Source organism: Peromyscus eremicus, chromosome 10 (genome assembly GCF_949786415.1).
Source record: "Peromyscus eremicus chromosome 10, PerEre_H2_v1, whole genome shotgun sequence".
Taxonomy (NCBI): domain Eukaryota; kingdom Metazoa; phylum Chordata; class Mammalia; order Rodentia; family Cricetidae; genus Peromyscus; species Peromyscus eremicus.
The window spans coordinates 29,368,209-29,388,461 of record NC_081426.1 but is presented as its reverse complement, the minus strand read 5'-3'; the positions used below and the strand labels follow the sequence as shown (position 1 = coordinate 29,388,461).

The window sequence follows — 20,253 nt, the reverse complement described above, 5'->3', positions numbered from 1 at the left end:
GCCCTATGACCCTTCTCCACCACCTCCTCACTGATGCCCTGCCATAACAGGACTTCTCATTCTATAAGAGTCGCTCCTGTCTCAGACTTTGACATACTTGGCTCTTGCTAGGCCTTGTCTACAGTCAGGTTTCAGCTCAGATGTCCCTCTCTGGAGACTCTCCCAGGTCACCTGAATGAGACTAGGGTTGGGGGGCATGGCCAGTGGCAAGAGGACTCCAGTGTGCAGTGGAAACTAGCTTTCAACCAAGCCCTGGCCTCATCAACAACCAACCTCAGATGAGACAGAAGAGCACTGGTGTCCAAGAACCCCAGATCATCTGCAAGGGGCAATGTGAATGGACAATATTGTGGGTACAGCTGGCCTTGTTATCCCAGGGAGGTCCTGGAGCCCACACATCTGAGGGTGGGAGGGGATTCTGACTTTCAGCTCCCAGATGCCAAGCAACCTTCTCCTTCCCCCCCCCCCCCGAGCTGAGGACCGAACGCAGGACCTTGTGCTTGCTAGGCAAGTGCTCTGCCACTGAGCTAAATTCCCAACCCTGCAACCTTCTCCTTGTAGCCATCCTTGACCTCATGGCCAGGCACCATTTCCTCCCTGAGATTCTTCCTTCCTGAGGCCATGTCCAGGAGTGAGGGCTCCCGGGGGTGGGTGGGTAGCATGTGATACCAGCACTTAGCACATCGCAATACAGGGCACGTCTTCAGAAACATTTTATTGGGCAAAGTCTGAATGCCAAGGCAGGCTGCTGTGGAGGTGTCTAAATCCAGCCCCTGTGACGAGGTTGTCCCTTCAGTTCCTGCTTTGGTTCCTGAGGATTGTGGCAGGGGGTGCTCCTCTCAGGCCCCTGAGGACCCATTATTGAAAAATAGGCCCCTGCTGTCTCAGAGACATGGCCTTCCCCTCGAATGTCCATATGAACACACGAAGACAGTACAGGCTGGAGCAGTAGGACTCGCAAGATCAGAATAGCTTCAAACAAAGGTGGCATGGTGGGTGCTGGCCTTGGACCTGGTGGGCCTCAGGCCAGGATTATTTGATAGAAAGGGTCCATCAGCTTTCACCCTCCTGGGGCCCAGCCGCACCCCCAGGACGCTGCCTCCCCACCCAGGAGACACACCCGCAACGAGGTCCACGTCGATGATCCTGTTGACTGGGAGGCTTCCGCTGCCTCGGGCCCTGCCCCCTGTCACAGGGAGAAGAGAAGCTGTCACCTGCTTAGCTCAGCCCCGGGCTTCCAAAACTCACCCCATCATCCCTGCAGACACCAAAATACCCCAAATCCACTCCAGACAAGATGATCTCTAGCCATAGGCATGGACCTGGGCAGGGGGGCTGGGAAGGTCAGAGGGCACTCAACTGCCCACAGCTCCAGGCTAGTCACCATGCCTACCAGGAGACTCCACAGATGACTCTCCTAATTGGCCACCTCACGGAGAGTGGTTCTGATGGCAGGCAGTACCACAGTCTCAGCTGGGAGGGTCATGAATCACAGGTGGTTCTGACATAATGAATAAGGGATCCAGGGCTCTGGGGGCTGGGGAGCCCTGGGCAGTCCTTGACCCTAGTCCTTCCTGTCACAGGACTTTCCTACACCTGGACACCTGTACCCTGGCTTCATCTGTCAGACTGCTTGGAGGGTCTCACCCACTAGGGGGCATCTCTCTAGATGTTGGCCCCTGCAGCGTCCTCTGCCCACCCTCCTGAAACACTACTGATGCATGCTGTTCCCTCTGGTGGGCATCCTTCCCCAGCCCTGTTTGGCTAGCTCGCCTCATCTTCCAGGATGACAGCTAGCCTCCTTCCTGACAGGCTTCTAGTGGGGATACTGAACTGATTCCAGGCCGGGTGTAAGCAGGAGGTGGATTCATCCAGTGGGAGGCCGGAGTGGCCAGGAGGGCTTAGGACAACCCAGAGGTAGATGCACCCTGGGGTCCAGCAGGTTTCCCAGAGAGCACGGAGGGGCGCTGTCTCTGAGCTCCTACTGAGACTCCCCTCACAGGCTCTTCCTCGCCCCAACAGAAGCTCAGAAGCAAAGAGCCAGGTGACCTGCTTAGGTCCCCAGTCACCTTGTCCTGATTGCTCAGCTCCACCTGGAGCCAATATCCACCCTCAGTTTCTCCTGGTACTGTCTGCATCCTTCAAGCCTTGGAGACCCTAGGATCCTCCCCTAACAGGTCTCCCAGCCCAGCCCCCAGCCCCCATCCTTCCTCTTCCTAATGTTAGGGTCATCTTCACCCACACAAACTCCTCTGGGTCTGTAGTGCCCCTTGACTCCATGTCACCAACACCTGTAGCTGCCTCCCTGTCACCGACCTTGCCGTCACTGTCCCTCCCTTGCCGAGGCCCTTCTGTGCTCTCCTGACCATTCCCCTCTTCGGTCTGAATGTCTACCCCATTGTCCCAGCTGCCCAAAACTGCCTTGGAAGTTTCTAGATCTCAAGATGGGTTTAGAAATCCTCATTTCAGGACTGCCTTGACATATCTGGGGGCTGTGCATGGGCCTTGCAAGAGACCTACCCACCTACTTTGGGTGAGGGCATCCCCAGAGCCCACGAGTAGTCTGCAGGGATTTGGGACAGGCCTCAACTTCCTGCATTGCACTACCCTGAGCTCCTCACTAGAGGCAGTGCCACCAGGGTTAAGGCTCTGGGGGAGCCCGAGTACCCCACCTTCCCTCTAGACTGAGATCAGTGGAACGTGAAGCATGTTCTGCAGAGATGGATCCCCACTTCCCTCCACCTCTGGGAGTCCACAGGTAGAGTAGGGCCATCCCTGCCAAAGCCCACAGTGGACAGACTGGAGTGACAGTCCTATTCTAAGCCACAAGAACCCAGAACATGGAATTGTATCTACCAACCACCCCTAGACTGTTTACCCAACTAGGGCTTGCCACTAAAGGTGACGATTTTGCTCCCTCCACAGCCCAAGTCCCCTAACAGGCATAGGGATCAGGGGGTCTGTGATGGCCCAGCTTCTCTGTGGACTCCAAGGCCCCCTGACTCTTTATATCTCACCTTACCTGTGGCCCAAGCTTCCAGAAGTGGCTTCCATGAGGCCTTGTGTGGCAAGTTCAGGCTTGTACACAGAGGTACAATGTCTCTCTCTGAGGCTCCCCAGCTCATCCTTTGACAAGTCCAGGGGACACATGAAGGCGCTCATCGGCCTCAGCTGGTCTCAACGACGGCGCCCAGCACACAGTGTAAGACTGGAACTCTCTCCCAGTCTGCCCTATGGTCACTCAGCAAACGCTCTGCCAGGGCCTGCTGGGATCGTCTGGCCCCTACCTATCCCACTTGTCATCAGACCTCCATGGCTCCCAATGGCATGACAGCAAGATGGTTGTGTGTAAAGAGGCAGGAATCAGCCATCAACCAGTGGACACCACTGGGGCATTTATGTAGAGTGCCACCGAGTCCAGAAAGAACCAGTGATCCCACACAGGTACAGGAGGCCTGTGTAGTCCCCTCCAGCCCTGCATGGACACTCAGGAAGAGGTGCCAACCTCCAGCAGCCCTGTGTACCCAGAAGGGGACAAGACAGATCTTCTTGGGATCAAGGAAGTGCACCTCAAAAGGAGAGGCACCCTTACACTTCCTGCCTGCCCAGTCCTGTTCTGAAAATGTGCCAAGTTCCAGCCAGTGAGTCAGACAGCAACCATATGTCAGGACCAGCCTACCTCCAAGGCCCCATAGAGCTCCCTAGGCCGGGTGCAATGCATGGGACCCCATTGGTTTCCAGGAACCAGTGGGCAGGGCCAGTCTGGGGCAGCAAAGCCCACACCACACCCCCTGGTGCCAGTTCCCTCGGGCTCTTGGTGAGTACTCAAGCACCCAGACCAAGGCCACATCAACACCTCATTTCCTGCCCCTTGGACTACCCACTGGTCTCGCTTCCTGGCACATTGGCCCTTGGCTAACTTGTCCTATTTGGTCCACTTAGCCTCACTAACAGGGTCTTTGCCAGAGCCCCAGAAGCTCCTAGGCTCCTCTCTGGGAGCCTGAAGCTTTCCTTTGCCATCAGTCAGCACTGGTGGCATCTGTCACCCTCAGGCCTCTTCACTTACCTGTGGACATTCTCTGCCCCAGCTGTTGCTGCCTACTCTGGGCTGGGCATGCCTACTCCTAAAGCCCTACATAAGGTTCCATGCCCCACAGCTAAGGAAGGTTGAGGATTCACCCCCTAAGCTGCCCCCAAAGCAAGCCCTCTCTCAGGGTCCAGCCCTAGGTGTCTGTCCCTCTTCCCTGCCTGTCTCCACAGGGCAGGGATGCTGCCTGACCTATGGCCCCTGCCCAGTCCTGTTCTGAAAATGTGCCAAGTTCCAGCCAGTGAGTCAGACAGCAACCATATGTCAGGACCAGCCTACCTCCAAGGCCCCATAGAGCTCCCTAGGCCGGGTGCAATGCATGGGACCCCATTGGTTTCCAGGAACCAGTGGGCAGGGCCAGTCTGGGGCAGCAAAGCCCACACCACTCAGGACTGTGTGCACCATCTGGTCCTGCTGTCTCCTGACAGGGGCCCCAGATGCTCCTAGAAACCACCAGGCCCAGGTGAACCACAGATAACAGAACACCTGGAGGAGGCATCAAAGGTTCCCACAGGGGCCTGCCAACTCCTGGCTCCTCATGGAAAGAATCACTTAATGTTGCTTCTGCCTCATGACCCCTGTTCACCGCCTGCCTTCACAAAGACCCTAGCTCAGGATCAGGGCTGACAAGCTGGGCTAGATTAAGTTCCTTATTCTACAAACACTTCCTGAGCCTTGGGCACATGCTCGCCTGTAGCTGGGGTGGACAGCTGTACAAGGTACACTGGTGGACAGGGAATGGGGGAGTCTAGAGGATGGCACCTAGCGAGGTGCCTTTGGAACTGGTATTTCTCGGGAGCCTCCTAAGGTAGGGGCATCCAAGAAGTCAGCAGGATTAGGGAGGGCCTGTACTAGAGGGGGTGGGAGTGGCAGATCAGGATGGGGGGCAGAAGTGAGCAAGGCCAGAGGGTGAGGCCATTGTAACTCAGGCCTCAAGTGGGGGGGAGTACAACAGGTCCAGCATCTTGGGGGCATCAACAGGAATCTAGATCCACTTGACACTAGACACTGGACAGGGTCTGGTACCAGATGTGCTATGGGGTGGCCCCTGGAAGATGGCTTCCTTGGTAACTCGGCAAACTTGAGAGTGTCAGCCCCAGGGGTGAGGAGTTCTGAGCTGTGTCTGTGCCTCATGAGGGCTGGGCTTCCAGCGTACCATTTCCTGGAGGACTGAGGGTGCTCTGGGGGCCCTGGGAAAAGAACTGGATGGCACCGGCCAAGGAGGAAATGCCTCCTACAGACAGTCTGGATGGAGCGTGAGTCAGGCAAGGCTGTGCACCCTCACTCCAAGCTCAGGAAGTGTGACACCATGCAGGGCTGGGGAAGCACCCAGGCTGGGGTGGGCAGGTAAGCCTGGCACAGACAGGATCTGGCTACAGAGCAGCAGTCACGGTATCTTTACCTCCAGGGTGAGGAACTGTCACAAAGACTTTGTCCCAAGCCTCAGCCACCTCTGGACGGGTAGGTAGGGGGGCGAGAGCTGTAGTGGGGAACTGAGCTGGCAGCCCCCAGACAGCCACTACCACATGACAAGCCCCTGGATGGCTCTGTGAAGGCCCCTTCCATAAGGAATCATGGCTCAGGCCTTTGGAAGCCCTTTGGAGCTGGTATTTCTTAGGAGCCTCCCGCGGGTCTGGAGTTGAGGTTGGGCAGGGAGCTCAGCCTAGCCAGGTATCCCCAGGAACCGGGCCCTCCACTATGGGCTGGGAGGGGTTCACTGATCTTCCTTAGCCAAGACCTGAGTCTGGCCTCCAAGTGGCCAGAGGGTGAAGATGAGGCAGGGACCTTAGGAGAGCAGGTAGGACAGTTAGCACCACAGTTCAGCCACGGTGGAGAGAGGCAGCTGAAGGTCCAGTCTCTGGGAAGAGACCCCGAGCACCCCTGGGCTCCACACTACTGCTGGCTAGGTGCTGAGATGGGTGTGGGGCTCTTGCCACAGTCATCACAGCAGGAGACGGCTCTGTGGTTCTCACCTCAGACCCCATCACCACAAGCTCACTTCTGCAATGCTTCTTTCTTCCTCGAAACAAAGTGTCCTCACAGCAGAACTCCACACCCTCCCAGGACTCAGAGATGTACAGGACAGGACTCAGGCTGCCGACCCGCACTGCCACCCGTCCAGAGGACCTCTTCAAGCCCCCAGCATGTTGGCAGGCCAGCAAATAGACAATACTAGAAGGATGGGCAGGAATGACTGTCAGAACAACTCACATAACTGTGAGGGACAATTTCCAGACTTGCCTGCAGGAACTTCCTGCTTGGGAGGCCCTATCCAGGTCCTCGCTCCCTTTGCGATGCCTCCTAAAACAAAATCCAGAGCAGCCCTCCGAGAGGGCTGAGAAGGAAGCTCTCCCAGGCTGGGGACACTCATCTGCTTCTCCCTATCATGAAGGAACTTGGGTATTTTGGAGTCTCCTTTATCAAGACACAAACATACATGGAATATTGTATAGAGGCAGTCACATGTACACACGTGCACGTGCGCACATATGCACACACCTATCAAAGTGTCTAGAGTGTTAGTGGCCACATTTCAATGCTTTTCTCACTGGATCGTAGGCCAAGGTAGCCAACATATCCCTAAAAACTATCTCACAGAATTAGTTGAGTAGCTGGATGGATATGCGGCCTTCAAACCCTGAAAACTCTAAGTGGCAGTCAGTTGGCCCACCCCTGCTCAGAGAGCCAGAAAGGACCCTAAAGTGTGCACCTGAGGGTGCTCTTAAAGGCAGCCTTCTGCAGCACGTCAACAGTCTCATTCAGCAAGGCTCTCTCCCACATAGAGAGGCCCTGTGATACTTAGTGCAGAGATACTAACAGGGGTATTGGGAAAGCAAGCTAAACAGTGGAGCAGCCTCCTCCATGTTGGGGCCACTGCCTCCAGGAGATGGGAAGTTATCAACACCTATGGCCTTCCAATGATACTGGGGACTGGCTGGTGGGAGCCACAACCAATGTCACACAGCCAAAGCCCCCTAGTTCTTCTCTTACTGTCATCTTTTCCAGGAAAAGCCCAAGGGCCCTGCTTCCCTATCTCCTTGGCCACCAGAGACTCACTTTCCACAAGTCTAGTACCACCCTGCTCTTCCCCTATTAGCACATCCAAGGCATGCCAGCAAAGGTCACCTGCCGGGTACCGTACTGGGTGCCAGTGTCCATGTGCCCTGTGGGTAAACTACACAGCCTACTCATACTCCAGGTATGACACCAACATCTTAGCTGTGAGCCAGTGTGAGCAGAAACAGGCTCCACAACCACCCCAGAGAGGGGAACAGGGTTTAAGGAACCCAGCCCAGGATCTCTGCTCTACTCACCTCTTCTGTGGTGGAGGTGCCCAGGTGACAGCAGGAGGCAGCTGTGGAGACCACAGGCCCGACCCTGCCTTCTGGGCAGGGGACACTTCTATTGCCACTTTTTTGTTTGTTTGTTTTTCGAGACAGGGTTTCTCTGTGTAGCTTTGCGCCTTTCCTGGAACTCACTTGGTAGCCCAGGCTGGCCTTGAACTCACAGAGATCCACCTGCCTCTGCCTCCCAAGTGCTGGGATTAAAGGCGTGCGCCACCACCGCCTGGCTCTATTGCCACTTTTAAAGCTGCTCTCTTGATGTCTCTGTCCCAGAGCTGCGTGTGGCAGGCATGTGAGAGGGCTTTGCCAAGTCTCCTTGAAAGCCAGTGTATTTGGGGCTGGAGAGACGGCCTGCTGGTTAGGCGGCTGCTCTGCAGAGGACCTGGGTTGGTTCCCAGCACCACATGGCAGCTCACAGCCATCTGTAACTCCAGCTCCAGGGGATCTGACACCCTCTTATGGCCTCTGGGGGCACCAGACACTCATGTAGTTAACATACAAATATGCAGGCAAAACACTCATATACACACAAATTAAAAAAGGAATCATTTTTAAAAAGCTTGTTTAAGGTAAATCTACTTAGTTTCCCCGAAACGGTTAAGCTGTAGAAAGAATCATCTACTTGAATCCCGAAGAGAAAACCCACTCTCACATGAGGAAGAAAGGAGTTTTCAGTCAGTCCAGTGATGAGCTCTAGAGTTTATTACTCTCGGAAGAACAGTCAGAACACAGGTAGAACTGTAAACAGGGAACTACAAAGGAGCAGAAAGGAGGGTGTGGCATGACAGAGGTGCCCAAGCATGCACGCAGCGTCACTTCATGGCACCTCGTGCCTCCTCATTGGGTGTAGCCCACTGGGTGGGGCTGTGGAGTCCAGTCCACCGTGTGCGCCCTCCCAAGTGCCCAGATGTGTGAGTGTGTGTGTGGAACATGCATGGAGACCAGAAAAGACCCGGCCCAGGAAGAAAGGCCTGGATGGGCACCCACACTGCCTGCCACAGATCACAGCCAGGCGTTAGACAGGAACAACAGGAAACATGCACTGAAAGGCTCATCACTGTCATTGTGGGGAACCGAGCACAGTGGCTGCTGGAGCCCCATCTCCACTGTGTGGAATCTGGAGTGTTTGGGGTGGGCCTAGAGTAGCATCCCTACCCTTGGATCACGCTGTTCCCCTCCACACACACTGGAAATGCCTGGACACACTAGAGGCCAGCCAGGGAGCAGCAGAGCAGCAGTGGAGGGCAGTCAGTAAGTCCTGGCTGGCCACAGAGGGGCTGACATTGAGAACCCTGGTCCCTGTCTGCATGGGGCCCTTGCTGATTGGCTCAAGGCAAATACTATGTTTTTCCATCTTGAGACTAAAACCCTAAAATGGCAGCAAGGAGGTTTTAAAGGTAAGATCGCACTCAAACCTGAGGCTGCGAAGGTGTCCCTGGACACGGGTCACCATTCCTATGGCACCTTCGCAGGAGCAGCTCCATATGGTGTGTCTGCCTGAGCCTCGGTGACCCTCCCAGGGAGACTGAACCTTGGCTGCTGCCTGCTTTCCTTTCAGACAAGGCAAAAGAGGCCCCATAAATACAGGAGAAGGAGGCCATCCCTCGGCACGTTCAATACACAGAAGTAAAGGAGGGACTGCCTGCCTCAGTGGTCCCTTTATTAAACATGGAATGGAGCAGGCTGTGGGCAGTAAGCAGGACAGATCAAGGTTGGAGAGTCAGAACCTGGAGGTACCTGGTCTTGTAGGTCCTGGTGTGTCTTGGGGTATGGGGGGTGGCGGTAGCAGCGTGCTGTTGGGGCTGCTGATGTCCCCCTCCCCCATCAGGGTCAGGTCAGCCACCTGCTCATCCTCCACAGTCTGGATGCCCCCAGCCTCCACTTCTGGCGATAGCCTCCTCCAGGCCTGTGTAGGACCCTCCTGCACAGTGGGGATGCAGGAGGGCTTTGTAGGCTTCTCTCCAGATTGGGTGGTCCCAGGAGGCCCAGGGGGGCAGTAAGCTGAGCTGGGGCTGTGGGCGGAGCCGGGGCTGTGGGCGGAGCCGGGGCTGTAGGCTGAGCTGGGGCTCTGGGCTGAGGCAGGGCTGGTTGCTGGGCTGTCACTGTAGCTCTCCTCAGTCTGAGCCGCTCCCTCCTGGCCATGGCCTGAAACAGCTCTCTTGCTAAAGCCCTTGACTGGGGCTGGGCTGGACAGGGCGAGTTCTGAGGAACCAGAAGGTAAGCGAAGAAACTCAGGCAGCACCAGGTCTTCCTTTCTTAGCAGCCCACGCTGGTCATCGGCTCTGTTGCTCTGAGCTTTGGAAATGAGCTCAAAAAACTCTATTGAAAGAAAACCCACAGTGACCATGTTTGAGAGACTCACAGACGGATGCACGCCTCAGCTGACCACTCACTCTTACCAGGGCCTTCTGCCTCCTTGAGCTGCCACGGGCAGCAAACAGGGGTATGAGGGCAGCCGCACTACTTTTCTCACAGAGTCGAGGCCAATGTCTGGCTGCCAGCCCCCCCTGAAAATTACACTGTCAGGCCTGGGCCTGACAACACCCCCTCTACTCAGTAGGTGACAAGCTGGCAAGCACTCACTAGGATGCTGCTGGTACTCTGGCATGTGGCTAGTACTCATACGTGGGGCCCTTTATACCTGGGCACAGATGAATTTGAGGTATAGGCAATGGCCGGAGTAGGGCATGACAGAGCCAGGGCCCAGCTGCACTGCAGACCCAAGTCAGGAATGGATGGCTAGCCTGTGGAAGGCTGAGAGAAAGCCTTAGCTGGGTAGAACGGAGAGCCCTGAGATCCACCTGGCTCCCAAATTCATTGTCTCTGCACAGCAGGCGGTGCTCTGGGGCTGACCCATCTGAAGCTCCCAGCCCTTGGGCTAGAATGGGCACTCTGGGCTGGGCACCTGCCTGGCTTCCTCACTGACTGCTCCAGAGCATTTTCTTGCCATGAGGCCGTGTTCAGTGTGACTCAAGTTCACCATTCACACCACAGTGGTCTAAAATGTCTCTGGAATCCTAATGGCTGTCTGTAATCCATAAGGAGTACAACATCTTCACTGTCGGTGGTTCTCAGAAATGCACACACTCAAAGAGTATGTGTTTTACATTTGCTTAGTGGTCCGAATGCCCAAGGGAGACATGTAATGGTTCTATTGTGAAAAGGTTCCAGAGCAAGGGACACATCCCACCCAATGGCCCCCAAGTCCCAGGGGCACCCTACAGAAATCCTGGGTCAGGGCAGAACAAGCCTTTCTCCAGCCTCCATGGTCAACCTAACTCAGCAAACCCATAGCCCTCTCAGGCCTAGGACTTTGTCCTCCTCCCTCACACCTGGCTCCTGCCCCCACCCAAGCTGGGCCCCAGCTCATGTCAGGGTGTGGGTGGTGGGGGAGGGAGCTGGTTCAAAGCACAACCAGGGCTGCTGGTCTCTGGCAGGGCTTCTGGCTTCCCCTCACAACAGGGGCTTTAGTGAAGTTACATCAGTAGCCTCTGCAACAAGGACCAGGCCACAGACAGGGCAGAGCAGGTTTAAGGACCATACTGTGAATTTACTGAAAAACATGGAAGTTTTAAAAAGTACACATACCCTCTGCTTCGTCCAAATTAATTTTCTGATATTTTTTTTTCCCAATCTTTGCAATAGATTCTTCTCTCTTTGAAAGCCGGGGATCCCTAGCACTTTTTCCATTTTCTCCTCTTATTTTAATAGAGTTAGACTTGCCTAGTGTTCTCTCCTCTCCCTGCATCAGAAGGAAAGTCAAGTTCTACTGCATGTCAGCACACGGTAACATATCACTCAACAGTACAGGAAAGGCCCTGGGGGCCCAGGCATCGACAGCGAGTCTAGACACCCTTGGCAAATCAACCCCCAAAATGGATAATATAACAGCACTGATGGCCCACCTACCCACCCAGGACAAAAGAAAACCAAAGGCTGGCAGCTCCTAACAAGGTGGAGACTGAACCCCAAAGGGACATGAGGAGAAACACCCACAGGGGAGGTGCACAACCTGAGCAGAGCCTCAGTCAGGCAAAGGGGCGACATCAGGCACAAGTAGCCCCAAGAGGTGGTGGCCACGAAAGAGGGGCAGGGACAGTGTGGGCAGACGTAAGGGGAATTACCATAGCCGAGTGGTTTCTGGGGCTGGCGTTCACAGCTGAGCTTTGTTTGACAGGAGCACCTTTCTGTTTGTCTGTGGACACTAAACACATGAGACAAGCTTATGACTAGAGCTCACAGTGACCTCTGAACAAAAAACACAATTTGCCGTGTTCTGTGAGAGCAAAGGCCCTCTCCATCCCTTATCTAACATGCACACACAGGCCAGCCTAAGCTTCCCTCTGCCCACCTGAGAAAGCTGGGGGAAAGCAGCAGGGCATGAAGGAAGGTCTATACATTTCTTGGGACACTGAGATGGAAAAACTCATGCAATATACCATGTATTACACATGGCCCTTTAGAATCTGACACTAAGCCCTGCCTTTCCCCCTGTCAGGGTGTAGCTGGCTTTGGTTGCATTGAGTCTGAGGACTGCTGTCTGGCTAGCCAGAATCCTAGTCCACAGCCCCTGTAAGCCTGCAGCTCCCCTGAGAACTCACTTGCACATAGACCTGACTTGCCAGCCTTGGAGGAGGCTGCTGAGAACCCACCAGGCAAACCAAGTTGTCTGCCCCATGGAAGCTGCCCAGAGTTCACCCACCACCAGGGCCAGCATGCAGCATTTTCTAGAGTGGAGGTTGACCAAGAAAGGGGAAATTTTGTAAGACAGAAACAGATAGGGACTAGAGTGCTGTAGCCCAGGCCACATAACCCATATCTTCTAAGCTGCCATATGATAGAGACCTATGCTCCTTCCCAGGCCCTGGAGGATCCGCTTACACAAAGCCCTCAGGAGTCATTTGGGCACAAGCCCTGGGGAAAGCCTAAAGTTACCTGGAGTAGCTCCACACAAGGGACCTCCATCTAGATCACCCCTCCTTGGCAGCTTCTAGAAAGTTCTCTCCCCTCCCAGACAGTCCTATGGGCTATAAAACGAAGTGCCTCTCCCATGGGTTTCCTGTGCTAGTGCCCTAAATAGTATAGGCCCCTGAGGCTTTGGAGTATGGGGGCCCACGTGAGGACTGACCGACCAGGTCAGGACTGTGGCTGTTGAGGTACTGGGTGGGAAAGAGTTGTGTGGTCCACTCAACCCCACATATGAGGAACAACGCAGCAGGCCAATGCTGAGTACAGTGCCAGTGCCCACTGGCCAGGACTCATTCCCACCACTGCCCTCACTGCCTGTTTCATCTGGAGGGACAGATCTCAGAACAGGACACTGCATTAAAGACAGGAGACCTAGAACTGGGCTGGTCGGGCCTTGGGTCCCTGCTTTGTAGCAACAGAAGCCTCTAAAGGAAAGAGCACCTTCTAGCACTTTCTGGCACATAAGCAGCCCCTGTCTGACACTCTTTCTACAGCTGAGAAGACATGCTCAAGGAGTCAGGTCCTCCTTCCCCAATCCTGCTGTCCCTTCCCCTGTAGGAGGCTGGGTGAGCACATGAGAGGTAAAGTGCCATGTGAGGGGTTACATGGACAGATCAGTCTGTCCACGGTGTGGTTATGAGACAACTACTGGACCACTGAGCGGCAGGGTGGGGAGCTGTCAGCTGAGGGTGCAACCTTACCTTTCCCTCTGCAAGGATCCCTCTCCTCCAGGATGACCCGCTGTCCATCCAGACTTGATATAGGGGCACCAAGGTCCAGGGGCTCCTTCTCCCCACTCTAGAGGCAGAGACGATGCAGTGAACCATTTACCCAGATTGGAACTTTCTGGAATAGTTGCTTGTAACCCAGCCACTGACAGTAAGACTGACCCAGGCTTAATGGAGCCTCAATCCAGCTGGCCCTGGGGTCAGGTCACCCAGCCTGGCTGACCTGTGGGAATATGGAACCCTGAGAAGCTGGTAGAGCAGGTCTTTCAAGGGTCACTCAAAGGGACAACCCAGAATAACCCAGGGGCAAATTGGGAACTCCTCAGCCCTAGAAAAAAGGTTGATAGCATGTGTCAACACTCAATAACTTCATCTGACTCTGTCTCAACACTGCTCATAGTCTCCACGATGGCCAACCTAAAACCCCTGCACTGATCCCCAAACTGCTCTGAGGGGACCCTGAAGGTAAGGTACAGGGAGCAATCTTAGCAGCTCTAGGTGCTCTTGACTCGGCTCAGGACGCTCTTCCCTCGGTTAGTCAGTGTTGCTCTGCCTGTGAGACTATCACAGCTTTAGAAACGGGGGGGGGGGGGGGGGGGGGGCACCCTGGGTGCCAGGCTGGTCTCTGCAGGCAGATTTCTGAGCTCCAAGCTGGAGTGAGCCCACAGTAGGGAAATGGTATCAAGTTACCTGAAGCTTGAGCCTGTGAATAATTAAGTAGGTTCCTCTTGTTTACTTCAAGGCTCTTAGACAATTCTGAGGACAATTTCAGGGAAAATTAAAAATTGAAGAATGCTTGAAATCTCAGCCCCGTACAGTGATGCATGCCTGTAATCCCAGTACTTGGGAGATATAGGCAGAGGATAAGGAGTTCAAGGCTAGCCTGGGCTACATGAAACCCTGTCACAAAAATATCAAAACAGAACAAAAAACCCTGGAAATCAGAGCTTGGATAAAGTTGATGGGGAAGGCTTGGCGGATGCTATACCCCAAGCCACTGTGAGTCAACACAGCCTCAAGGCCAGAGCCAGCCTGGCTGCTGGTCCATAAACACCCAAGGAGGAAGGAAAGGGCCAGGAAGGGCTTGCTGTCTTCGTCCTCAACCTACCCCCATAACAAAGCCCCTCTCACAACAGGGAGGGAGCAGCCCAGTGTGCACATGCACAGGAAACTGCCAGTCAGTGCAGGGGACAGGGGACCTGTGCCCTGGCAAACTGCACATCCAGGGGGACTGGCTGTACCATCAGGTGCTTGTCACACCAGAAAATGGTGGCCATGTTTCAAGGTGTTTATTGCTTCGATTCGGCTCACCTGAAGCAAGTATCAACCCTTGCCATAATAAACAATGTGTAAATCAAAGACAAGAGGAGATGGGCAGAACAGGGGCTGTCCTTTAACTTAGGGAGGACAGTGACGTGAGATGAGACATACTGCAGACAATACAGGGCGAGGTGGGGCGCAACCCTGGTGGCAGTGCTCAGACTCCAAATGACACTCACCAGCCTCACCAGAAGGCTACCCAGGTCCAGGCCATACTTGGCCACCACCGGCCGCAACACTTCTGTGACAGGCTTGGTGGGCTTGGCCTTGAGTCCCACTGATCGGTTAATTGGAACGAGATCCAGCCTGGAAGGAGGCAAGAAACACTCTCACGAAATGTCCAGTTCTGGCTTCACCACATCTCAAGGGTCCCCTCAACAGAACAGGATTCCACAGCTTGGGGACCCCGGGAATTCAGCCCCACCTTGTAAGGAGCACTCCCTGCATGTGGAAGCAAGTCCATGAGGCCCTTCTGAGATTGAACACAGGGCTGAGGGATGTGGTCCTCAACCCTCATGATGGAGGACTGAGCAGTCAGGCTATCACCAGCACCCACTTTCCCTCTTTCTCCACTATGATTTTAGGGCCAAGCAGTCTGTGTGTGGTGCCTGCCCCCTTGCCAAGGGTCTGGTGGGGCGCTGGCATTCTTTTATGGCCTGTGTGGGACAAGTACATGCTCATGGGTAAAAAACAGAGACTAGCATGGAATAGAAGTCCTGAGGCTCAAAGTATGGAGGTACTGGAAAGTCTCAAGAAACCTGTATGCTGTTCTCTTACCGAAACAAAGTACGCTTTTCCAAGCGCAGGTCCCTGGTGGCCAGGATGCTGCTGTCCTGATGCAGCACCAGAGGCTGAGAAACAAAGACACCAGAGTTAACGTGGGAGCATGTGGGCTTGACATGTAACAGCACACAGCTGCAAGAACAAAAGAGCAGTTTCAAAATTAGCCCGACACCCTCCAGACACCAGGTTGTGCTGCCCTGCACCCACCGACCCCCTGGGGCCTCCACTTCCGGCTGCACGGCTCCACAGACAGGGGGTGGTGGTGGCGGTGGCAGGAGCGGGCACTAACCAGGCCAGAAGGAAGGGAGCAGACAGGACCAGGACACTGCCGGTTGGTTCACTCCTGCCTGGCACAGTACCTTGTCTCCGCCCACCAGGAAGAGGTCCACAGCAGCCCCATTGATGCCGTGCCGCTCACACAATCCAGACAGGATCTCTTTGATGGAAAACCCAGACTTTACAGCAACCACACAGGACGTCCCATCTGGCAGGTGGACACAGCAGTGTTTGGCAGCCTTATCTTTCTCCAGTGCTGAGGTCCTGCAGGCCTCTGACTGGAGGGTGGGGGGACAAGTGTCAGTATCAGGAGGGAAGGGAGTAACTCCTGAGGAAGAGTCAGCCTGCCTGGTCTAAAGTGCCTAATAACCTGCCTGTCCCCCCTGCAGTTCCACACACACAGAAACTCAGAGTCCACCACAGGGCATTCTCTGAGCCCAAAGTTGGTGGTGTGGTAGGGTTTGGAGGCCAGGGCCAGGGTGGACAATGATCTCTCTCAACTATGGGAACTATATGGCTTGTAACTGAAGCATGGCTGCTGTCCTGCCAGAGGAGACTGCCCTTCACACTGCTGTCCATGGACCCACCTCACCTTGGGAACTGAGGCTGTGATAATGAGCTGCCAACAGGCCTGCAGGCTGTTCCAGTCCCCTCCAGGCCTGCTGTGAAACCTGCGTTCATAACTATCGCATTATCGCTACTGCGATAATGCCTGAAAAGTCTGTTATTTCAGAAAATTGGCTGGGAGGGTGAGGACCGGCTGCAGAAACGGCCCAGACTTTTTCTCCTAAATCTGTGTGGCTCCTCCCATGAAGTGGCTGTTTCATCCCTGGCCTTGGAACCTGCCCAGGAAGGACCTGGCAGAAATGGCAAAGCCGGTGCCCAGCCTAACCTCCTGGCAACCATGAGGAGGAACCTGGGCTGGCCACTGGATGGCGACAAAAACATGGTCCGGCTGGCCCCACTGCTCTGGCCCACAGCCACATACATAGTCATCTGCTGAGCGGTGAGGCCAGGGGATTGGAGGCAGAGATGAGGCCCCCCAAGCACAGGACCGTCACCCAGCTGACACTTAGGCACAGGCACTTCATGTTTCCCAACACTAAGCTGGGGTATTGGTATTGGTGGTAATAGGTAACTGACTCACAGTGGCCTTGACAGGGTATCTGGAGTAATAGAAGAAGAAAAAACCTTCTACCACCAACCATCAGCCATCTTGATGGACAGTTACAAATGTCACGATGCTGACGACCAACAGGGTTTCCCAAAGTTCTTATCACACAAGAGTTGAGGGAGTAGCAGGTCCTGAACCCTACCCAGCTCCCCTCACAGCACACTAGCAAAGAGCAGGACAAGCAGGGTGCCCTGAAGAGAGCTGCAGAGCCAGGCCTAGCTCTCAAGTGGCAGGAGGCCCGCTCCTAGGACCCCAGAGGCCGACCCAAACACTGGAATGTAGAGTCAACAGGAGGTCTGAGCTCAAGCCGAAGACAGAACCATGCTTCAAAGCATGCTGGTGCTCTCAGTGGGAGTTTAAAAAATATTAACCACATCACAACAAAGGAATTTAAGAAATAAACTCAAGGCTAATTTTAGTCCTTACACAGCAACCATCCCCACCTACTAAACAGCTTCTCAGGATGCCCTAGGAATCCTGGGCTAGGGACCCTGAGGCCTAGGGGACCCAGGCCAGTGTCCAATCCTCGTACCGTGTTTATGAAACAAATGCTGGGTTTTTATGAGCCAGACTTCATCTACCAGCTGGTAGGTTTAGCCCGTGACCCTTGGAAGGAGAGGAGGTAGCCACTCACCAGGTCCAGGCTCCCTGCAGAAGACACAGAGCCCTGGGACTCCCGGCGGCAGAGGCCTCCGTTGGCATGAAGGGCATCTTGAAAGAAGGGAAAGAATGGGGTAAATCAGAAGCCACAGCTTTACTCGCCCTCAACTTAGCACAGAACGCCTACCCACCCCTTAGACTGAAGAGACACATATAATAAGGACAGAGAGACAGCAAAACATCAGAGGTCCTTCCAGGTGCCTCCTTGGGCCATTGGGTTTAGTCAAACAGCTCCCTCACAGCAGAGGCCAAGGTCAGGGCCAAGGAGGTCACCATTGTGGGGGCCCTGTAGGACTCAAGGCATTGCCAGGCACCAGATCGCAGGGAACAATGCTGTGCAGCCCAGTCTCATGTCCCTGTGTGGACCTGTCTTTAATTGAGCCATGATTTCTATCTCCAAGTGCTATTTTGGGTCTGAAGAAGACTGTCCCTGTGACCAGCTGGCTGCTCATTCTACTGGTGACTCATTTCCCATCTTCTTCCTCATAACCCCCATTCAGAGTCACTAGTACAACTCTCTAACTTGTTCAACTATAATCTAAGCTGGCCTACACCCCATGAAGGGCCTAAACACTGTCCTATGCCAAGTCAGACTGACACTCAGGCTCCTGGATCCAGTGACCTGCCCTGAACAAGTGGTCTCTCAGGCATCTACAGACCCTGTACCAGACCGAGTGAGTGTCTGAGCTCTGTTGAAATCCTCTACAAGCCTACTAGGTATGGGAGGCCTGAATGGGACACTCCCCATCTCCCAATACCCAGCCACCAACACAATGGCTGGTGCACATTCATTGGCACAGGCAACAAGCTGTGCCTGGTCACAAGGGATAGCATGTTTTCGTATGTTTCTCTTTACTTGATTCTGTTTTCCAAGTTTTCTACTGAAGCACCTGTTACTTTCATAGCAGGTAGGAAAGGACTCCAGTCAGCCAAACACCCAGCATTAAGGAGTCTCCAGAAGGTTCTGGAGCAGGCCTGCTTAGTAGGCTTGCTCATCCCTAGGTCTGCTGTACAGTCAGGCTCTGTGACATTTTCTCATTCCTCCAGACAACTCTTGCTATCCTCTGCCTGACCACCAAGATCGCTCACATCACCATGGCAGCTAAGCTCCTGCTCATAACAGCATGGTCTATGTCCACATACCATGGACATGCTCACCATGGTCCTTCTTCTTCTGGGACCGCCCCGTGCTCCTGTTCCTTGACCAAGAGAAAAAGGCCCCTTTGCGTTTTTTCTCGCTGTCCTCATCCCCCACATCCTCATTCAGGGATCGTCCTGATTTCGATTTTCCACTTAACTGCTAGCAAATAGAAACAACAGTTAAGACACTGAAGTTACTTTAACATTACATGAAACACCAAAGGGGCTGGATACAGAGCTCTATGAGTAAGGATTCTGAGGAATTATCTAATCCTTCAATGGATTAAGAACACAGTCCTGACCCTCTGGTCCCAGGCGTTAGGGGACCAGGAAAGGGCTGGAGGGTATCAGTGTCCTCCATGGCCCCACTCCTAGCTGGTGAAGGGATGAGGTGCCGCAACCTCACTCTCACCCCCACAAGGGCTGGCCCAGCACCTTTTTTGGTGTGGACACATTGGAGTGATCTGAGTTGATGCTGTGCTTGGAGGCGGGGCTGCTGGGGACTTGCTGGGAGTCAGGGAGGGTGCGGCCTTCCACCTCAGCCAGGACGCATTCTTGGTATAGCTGGGATTTCAGAAAGCGAGTGTAGCTATCAAACTTCATCAGGTTGAAAATCTGTGGAGCAAATGCCATGCAGTAAAGTTACAGGCCCTAGGTGGTGCAGGAGATCTGTTCCCAGGAACGAATGCTATTTTGGAAGGGTGTCACTTCAGCCAATCCTCTCAGGGCATTCTGAAGCTAACTTTCCAGGGATCCTTCAGATCTTTCTCTCAACCACCTCTCTCCTTTGCCACCCTGGTAGGAGCAGAGTCATAGGAGTTATGTACAGCCAGAAGCACGGGCAGACTCAGGCCTGCGTTTCCTAATGACTTGGAAGGCAGTTGTCTCAAGAGTTGAGTGCTGCCCGGGGAAGACCTTTGCTTTAAGCTAATTCCTGCAACCTAGTGACAGAAGAGCTGTCAGGGATGGGGAGTGTGCTCTGGACGGGCATCACTGGGTCAGATCAAATGTTCCTCCAAAATTAAGACAGGAACACACAGGCAGGGTGCCATGTGCATGGTGAGCTTCAGGTCAGCCTTGGTGAGCTACATAGTGAGACCAGACAACAATTGCTAACACTACTGAACCCAGATCTCAAGCATATAGACAGGCCCACTGGTGTGGCAGCAATGTGTGTTCACAGAAATAGTACTTAAAGTTTTGATCTGGACCTTTCTCTGGGCTGGTACAATACAGTACCATCCTCTCTTGGATGCTACAAGTGACACTGAACTCTGGTTCCAGGTCAGCCACGCAATCATGAGACCACTGACCTTTCAAAATATGCTGTGTGGAAAAGCTGTAGCTGTCATGTGCTGCAGGTCAGGTGGGTCCAATGCACTTAAAAACTTTTTAATATGTATTTATTTATTGAAAGACAGGGAGAGAGAGAGAGAGAGAGAGAGAGAGAGAGAGAGAGAGAGAGAGAGAGAGAGTGTGTGTGTGTGTGTGTGTGTGTGTATGTATGGTCCATGTGTGGAGGTCAGAGTACAGTTAGTAGAAGTTGGTTCTCTACTTCCACTATGTGGGTTCCAATGACCAAACTCAGGTTGTCAGGCTTGGTGACAAGTGCCTTTACCTGCTGAGCATCTCACCAGCCCCAGTGATGGCTTTTGATAGATAATAATCCTTTACTTTGGTTCACAGGCTTCTTATTCCTCAGCTCTACCGAATCCTTTTGAGACTGGAGGCCAGTGGCCAGATGGATTCCTCACCATGCCCGCATTACCAGCA

General features: G+C 54.0%; 1 protein-coding gene across 8 annotated transcripts in view; it reads right to left on the bottom strand.

Annotated features, from left to right (window-relative positions):
* Positions 1–749: 749 nt before the first annotated feature.
* The window catches only part of Rgs12 (regulator of G protein signaling 12), a 101,677-nt gene continuing 82,173 nt past the window's right edge, over positions 750–20,253 (bottom strand). For 3 of the 8 annotated variants that reach the window (XM_059275739.1, XM_059275743.1, XM_059275740.1), the window contains 10 exons: positions 18,916–19,095; positions 18,484–18,640; positions 17,315–17,391; positions 15,590–15,784; positions 15,225–15,298; positions 14,627–14,753; positions 13,101–13,197; positions 11,556–11,635; positions 11,020–11,173; positions 8,116–9,750 (listed from right to left, as the gene is read on the bottom strand). In XM_059275739.1, coding sequence (XP_059131722.1) covers positions 9,152–9,750; positions 11,020–11,173; positions 11,556–11,635; positions 13,101–13,197; positions 14,627–14,753; positions 15,225–15,298; positions 15,590–15,784; positions 17,315–17,391; positions 18,484–18,640; positions 18,916–19,095 — 1,740 coding nt within the window. In that variant the 3' untranslated portion in view covers positions 8,116–9,151. Of the gene's footprint in view, positions 1,187–8,115; positions 9,751–11,019; positions 11,174–11,555; positions 11,636–13,100; positions 13,198–14,626; positions 14,754–15,224; positions 15,299–15,589; positions 15,785–17,314; positions 17,392–18,483; positions 18,641–18,915; positions 19,096–20,253 lie in introns of those variants that run through there. The other 5 variants (XM_059275746.1, XM_059275742.1, XM_059275741.1 and 2 more) reach the window with 5 other exon arrangements.